The sequence below is a fragment of the Diceros bicornis genome, chromosome 31 (genome assembly GCF_020826845.1).
Source record: "Diceros bicornis minor isolate mBicDic1 chromosome 31, mDicBic1.mat.cur, whole genome shotgun sequence".
NCBI classification, from domain to species: domain Eukaryota; kingdom Metazoa; phylum Chordata; class Mammalia; order Perissodactyla; family Rhinocerotidae; genus Diceros; species Diceros bicornis.
In genome coordinates, this window is record NC_080770.1 from 21,117,441 (window position 1) to 21,124,178 (window position 6,738).

General features: G+C 39.3%; 1 protein-coding gene and 1 non-coding gene across 2 annotated transcripts; both read left to right on the top strand.

Annotated features, from left to right (window-relative positions):
- The first annotated feature begins 130 nt into the window (after positions 1–130).
- LOC131395782 (olfactory receptor 4C16-like) lies at positions 131–1,063 on the top strand. Its single transcript, XM_058527604.1, has one exon. The coding sequence runs from the start codon at positions 131–133 to the stop codon at positions 1,061–1,063; it is 933 nt and encodes a 310-aa protein (XP_058383587.1).
- Positions 1,064–2,227: 1,164 nt separating this feature from the next.
- LOC131395899 (small nucleolar RNA SNORA18) lies at positions 2,228–2,358 on the top strand. Its single transcript, XR_009216401.1, has one exon. It is a non-coding gene; the product is annotated as a small nucleolar RNA SNORA18 (small nucleolar RNA).
- Positions 2,359–6,738: the final 4,380 nt, after the last annotated feature.

Here is a 6,738-nt window from a genome sequence, read left to right on the forward strand (position 1 = left end):
AATGTCCATGATGAAGAATATTTATTTTTCTTAAAATGTTCCATAACATCACGTATCACATCATTAATTAATTTCTTTATTTTTTGCAGATAACTCATTTCACACTCACCCCTACACCTCATCCATGAACATGCACCTGAGTAACAATGTGACTAAGTTCATTGTGCTTGGGTTGACCCAGGATCCTGTTAGGAAGAAAATAGTGTTTGTCACTCTCTTGCTTTTCTATTTGGGCACATTGCTGGGTAACTTTCTGATTATTACTACCATTGAGACCAGCCAGGCACTTGGAAGTCCAATGCACTTCTTCCTTTTCCACTTATCCTTATCTGATACCTACTACTCTACTTCCACAGCCCCTAGAATGATTGTGGACGCCCTTTTGAAGAGTGCCACTATCTCTTTCAGTGAGTGCATAATTCAAGTCTTTTCATTTCATTTCTTTGGCTGTCTGGAGATCTTCATCCTAATCCTCATGGCTGTTGACCGCTATGTGGCCATCTGTAAGCCCCTGCACTACATGACCGTCATGAATCAACGGGTCTGTGGTGCGTTGGTGGCTGTGGCCTGGGTGGGGTCTTGTGTGCATTCTTTAGCTCAGATTTTTCTGGCCTTGAGTTTACCTTTCTGTGGTCCCAATATGATTGATCACTATTTCTGTGACTTGCAGCCTTTGCTGAAACTTGCCTGTACAGACACCTATGTGGTCAATCTACTCTTGGTGTCTAATAGTGGGGCCATCTGTACAGTGAGTTTTGTCATGGTGATGTTCTCCTATGTTATCATCCTGCATTCTCTGAGAAACCACAGTGCTGAAGGGAGGAGAAAAGCCCGCTCCACTTGCGTTTCCCACATCATCGTGGTCATCTTGTTCCTTGGTCCATGTATATTTATATACACACGTCCTGCAACCACCTTTTCCATGGATAAGATGATAGCTGTGTTTTATACACTTGGAACACCTTTGCTCAACCCTCTGATTTATACACTGAGGAATGAAGAAGTGAAAAATGCCATGAGGATGTTATGGAGCAAGAAGTTGATCTCAGATGACAAAAGATGAATGGAAGTTTCAAATTCTTCTTCATCATTTGGCTTGATCTAAAAGTCCGTAGAGAATATTATCTTCTTATTGTGGAGTTAATATAATCCTAACTTGGGACATATGGTTTAGTTGTTTTGGGAATATAGGGAATGTGAACACATACACCAGTTAGTGTTGGGTCAATTTTATGTAGAAGATACAGCACAACGTACAAACAGCCATGTAAGACATGTTACCTTAGATGTTGATCACCGCTGTGTCTCTGCCTCTCTTCCCTGCCTAGTATCACGACTGGTTTTGATCTAATGTTTGCCTTGCTCTCCTTCTTATTGACTTCTGATGTTCTCTACTTATAGTTACACATCTATATTCTTGTATTCACAGCCTGGCAGGTTTTCCTACCAAAAAATTCATTTATTAGACACTGTGGTCTTATAATGTTTGATCATAAACCTTCAACTTGGTTGTTCTTCCTGACTTAGCAGAAAGTACTAGATTCAAGCAATTGTAGAATCTTCATGTTTTAAGGGATGATATATATATAATCTAGTCAGATACAGTCTAGGTGCTGCCCCGGATACACTCTGCCTAAAATGTCTTCTGGGCCTGCTTTTAACATAGAGCTCCCATGGCTACTATCACCACATCTCTTGCAGACAGAGATTATGATCCAATTTTGGTCCAGGATTTTACAATAAACATAATAGAGCAGCAAAGATGACTGAGTCTACAACCTCACCAGGATATTTTATTGAAGTCAATGTTCTGATCAGGAAAGAGTGGGACTCTGAGATCTAAATAGACACATTTGTGTGGGAAGGATGAGAACCATGAACTCACAAACTATCTTACATCCTCCTGATTGTCATAAGTAGTTTCCTCTCTCTTGAAAGAGGGGAAAGAACAGTCTTCCCTAGCCTAGACCCCATGCTATTACTTCATTTGAAGAAGTTGTCATGCAATGATATTTGTTCTCCTCAACAACCTCCTCCTACACCCCTTGTTGCCTTCAAACAGCTAACCAGGGGAAAGTCACAGGAAAGTTCAAGCAAGAAAGTATACTCTTGCTCTAGGAGGAAATGATATGCATGAGAAAATTGAAGGACTTGACTACTGTGTACATGGGTGAACCAGGGGAGCACTTCATTATGGGAGGTGTTAACACAGAATGGCAGATCTGGGGTTGAGGTCTATCCCAATGGGGCTTTTTCTGTGGACTCACATCATTGGAAATGCCTCAGCAAGTAACTATGTGATTTGCTTTATTCATATAACTATCTGTCAGATCTGTGGGAAAGAACTACAAGACAGAGTTGCTAAAAATATGAAAGACTCAATAGTCATTCTCTTTTTTTACTCTTAGTTATTGGAAATATCTTAAAAATCTATATTATTCTTGGGTGTGATAGCTTAGGAGTGAATATGATTTGAACTTAATTCATGTTTAGAAGGCCCTAAAGTAAATTGCTTGAAGAAATTAGATCCCAAAGTTTCTAGCTGGAAAATTTTGAAGTATATCATCAGTGTGTTCATATTCAAGAGGAGATAAAATAAGCCCAACTAAAAGAATGGTGGGCTGACTGAGATGACAACTGTGGATTAAACATAGGTTCTGTGAATTAATTAATTAATTCAATTTTTGTGTTTTTTAGCATTCTTAGAAACATCTTCATTACAAGTGTTCTTAAACGCTTCTCTACATGCATTGCGGAATGGGTATAATTTCCATTCACTGACATTACACTGTTCTCAATGTGGTTTGCAAGTTCTTATTTTTTTTAATGGCAATCATATTAAAACGTATAAATGTATGAAATTAACATAGTGTACACCTTGAATTTACACAGTGTTATATGTCAAATATATTTCAATTAAAAAAAAGCATAAGTTATTTTTAAAAGGGCTATCTTGTACATAAATCTTGACTCAAACTTTGGTGGAACTAAGGTACCTTCATGGGCAGTGGGAGGAATCCCAAAATGTGAAATTCCTTAAATAAAATTTATTGACTTTAAATAATTTCACCTAATGTTACACATAAAAAAAAAACTTTGCACTTAAAATATATATAAGTCTAGAGACTGAAGAATATTTTGACATGAAGCACTCACCCTTGACTTGAAATTTGATATTGTTAGGGGTAGAATTGTGTCCCCCAAGAAAAGAATATGTTGGAGTCCTAATCCCTAGTACCTCAGAATGTGACCTTATTTAGAGATAGGATCTTGTAGTGTAAGTGCATGATAATCGGCTTTTTTGATTGTAATGTGAGGGCATGACATTAAGCTTTAGATTGTCTAAGCATCCATTTCAAAGACGTCCCTCTCAAATAAACTCATTGCCAGCTACACAACTAGATAAAGAGCTAGACTGCCCTGTCCATGCAGTTCCCCTTTTAGAAAGCCCTGGTGACCTATAGCTGACCATTTGAATGACCCTACATTTCTGTTCCTGTGCTTTAACCCCTCTCTTAATGTTTTAAATTCATCAATAAAGAGTGAACTGGTAAAACCACAGGCACCCCACTCTTGACGCCAATAAAGTTAGAACTCCAGGTCCATGAGCTCTCTCTCTCTCTTTACCTGTGACCTCACTGTGTAGTCCTGGCTGTGCCATGTACCCTCCATGACCTATGAGTAATAAACCTTTTTTCCAAAGTCCCCTGATAATCGTTGCTGAGGTGTGTCTTGTAATCATAATAAGAACAACAGGATCTGTCCAGCAACAACATTGGTTCCAGTGGAGGAAGTGTCTGTGAGGGCTCTCTACAAGCAGTATGACTCAGTTGAGAGCCCCCAGGCATTCTTAGCTGATAGCATCACCATGATAGCCTGAGACCAACAGAAATCAAGTCTTTACAGAGGTAATCAAGTTAAAATGACATCTTTATGGTGAGGTCTAATCCAACATGACTGGTGACCTTATAAAAAGGGGAAATTGGACGCATATAGACACACACACAGGGAGAAAGCCATGTGAAAATAAAGGCAGAGATTGGAGTGATCCATCTCCAAATTAAAGAATGCCAAAGATTTTCAGTAAACCACCAGAGGCTAGGAGAGAGGCATGAAACAGATTCTCTTCATAGCTCTCAAAAGGACCTAACCCTTCCAACCCTTTTATTTCAGACTTTTAGCCTCCAGAACTCTAAGATAAATTTCTGTTGTTTAAGCCACCCAGTTTGTGGTACTTTCTTATAGCAGTGCCAAGAAACTAATACTGATGTTCTGACCAGAACATCTGGATCTGGATCTTTAAAGCATAAACAGGATGGTAGCTACATTGGTGTTCTGCTGCTGCTGTAATAAATTAACAATCACCTAGTGGTTTAAAACAACAGAGATTTATTTTCTTACAGTTCCGTAGGTTAGAAATTGAACACAGGTCTCACTGGGTTAAAATTAAGGTGTCAACAGGGCTGTGTTCCTTTCTGGAGGCCCTAGGGGAGACGCCACTTCCTTGGCTTTGCCACCTTCTAGAGGCTGTCCACCTCCCTTGGCTTGTGGCCTCTCAACTCCATCTTCAATGCAATCAGTGTTACATCTATTTGACTATTCTTTCATTGTCATATCTCCCTCTGATTTTCTTTTCCTCCCTCCTCTTCTACTTTTAAGAACCCTTATGATTCATTGGGCCCACCTGGATAATCCAGGATAATCTCTCAATTTTAAGGTCAACTGATTAAGAACTTTAATTCCATCTGTAATCTTAATCCCATTTGCCATGTAAACTAATATTGTTCTAAATTCCAGGGATTAGATCATAGGCATCTTTAGGGACTGTTATTCTGCCTACCACAGTACACCTCAGTAAATTAAATGAAGATGAAGGAAGTTTCTTGGCATAAGAGATTAGAAGACTCAGATTTGTGAGAATGCTAGAATCTAAGGCCAGAGAATCCACAAACTGACTGTTTTTTGGAAGGGCCCAGAAAATGCTCCCTTCACTAATACAATAAAAATGTACTGGTACAGAGAGCACAAACATTTTTGAGAAGATTCATGGGATTAATAGATAAAGATTCTCCCCTAGAACTTTGTTCCCTTGTATTATTAGGAGTGGTGGGATTCTAGAATAACAGGTAGCAGCAGTCAATAACTGCTAGAGGGAAAGTGGATACAATTATCGAGACAGCAAAACTAAAGTGAAACGAGGTGCATTTTCTTGTAGGGCTCTATACAATGGCAAATACACTACAATGTTTCTAGGGACAAGATGGATAGAAAGCCAACTAAATGGGTAAACATGCAATTAAGATATTGCAGGACTTGAATAACAGCAATAAGAGGAGCTGAGAACAGTAACGTCAGTCACCACAGTGGAAATTTGTGGTCCCTGACCCAGGGCCAGAACTAAATGAATTTTCAGAACCCAATGATTGAATGGTATGTTGAATCTCTTTGAGGAAGGACCCCTGCACTGAAAATATATAAATATCTCTTTGATCCTCCCCCCAAAGGACCTGTAGTGCCAGTGTAGCTTGTGTAATAGAGAAAGGGGGATGCCAAGACTTTTCAAGTGTTGTTAGGTATGAGTTCAGAGCTAACAATGATACCTAGGTACCCAAAATACTATTATGGTTCTCTCTCGTGTAAGTAAGAGACTATGGAGGCCAAGTGACAGAGATGTGGCCCAAGTACATCTGAAAGTCTGGCTAATGGGGTATTAGACTCCACTCAGTTTAGTTTCAGTTTAACCCGGGTTGTTTCCCAGTCTTTTAATGTACTTGAAGCTGGCACAATTATTATTGGTTGTTATCCTTTGGAATAGTGCCCATATGATAGGAAAGACCAAATGGAAGCTCCTGAAGCATTCCTTGATCCCCCAAAAGACAGTAAATCAGAAGCAGTAATCAATCTTGGAAGATATTGCAGAGAATAGTGCCACTATCAGAGAAGTGAATAATGCAGGGACAATAGTCTATGTCATCTCTCTCCTTTGTTAATCTGTCCAATCATTCAAAAAATCAAATGTACAATCATGCATCACTTAACGATGGGGATATGTTCTGAGAAATGCATTGTTAGGTGATTTTGGCATTGTGCGAATATCAGAGTGTGCTTACACAAACCTAGATGGTGTAGCCTACAGCGCATTTGGGCTATATGGTACTAATCTTATGGGGCCACCATTGTATACAGGGTTCGTTGTTGACTGAAACATCCTTATGCAGCACATGGTTGTATTATGGTGAATGATGGCAGGACTCCAATCACAGACTCTGAGATGACTCAGTTCAATTGTACACAGCAAGTATAAAAGGTACTGAGTGACTTATTAGAGATTCAAAGAGATTTTCACCCTGGTCTACCTTTTATTTATTGGATATTATAGTATTCAACAATTCTGAAGTTCTGTAGATTGTACCAGCATGAGCTGGTCAAAACTTGGCCTGGAAGTTCAGAAGGCAAATGGATGGATGGCAAAACGATGATTATGACTCTCATATCACTCACCTCTGTCAAATCAATGCCTCTCTCTCAACTCACACATGTGGCCTCATAGGAAGTACTCCATGGTCAACTGACACATGGTCTCGTTTACAGACAAGTCACCACAATGCATTGGTACTAACCTGAAAAGGACTACATCCATTAAACCTTCTTCAATGGTGGCCTTGAAAGTAAGTAGCGTAGGAATTTTTTGCCAGTGGTCAAAGCCCTGAATAATACACTTATTTTCCTGTTTGTATA

Bases quoted from the DNA above. Each gene is read 5' to 3' on its own strand.
- LOC131395782 (XM_058527604.1), top strand. From the start codon at position 131: ATGCACCTGAGTAACAATGTGACTAAGTTCATTGTGCTTGGGTTGACC.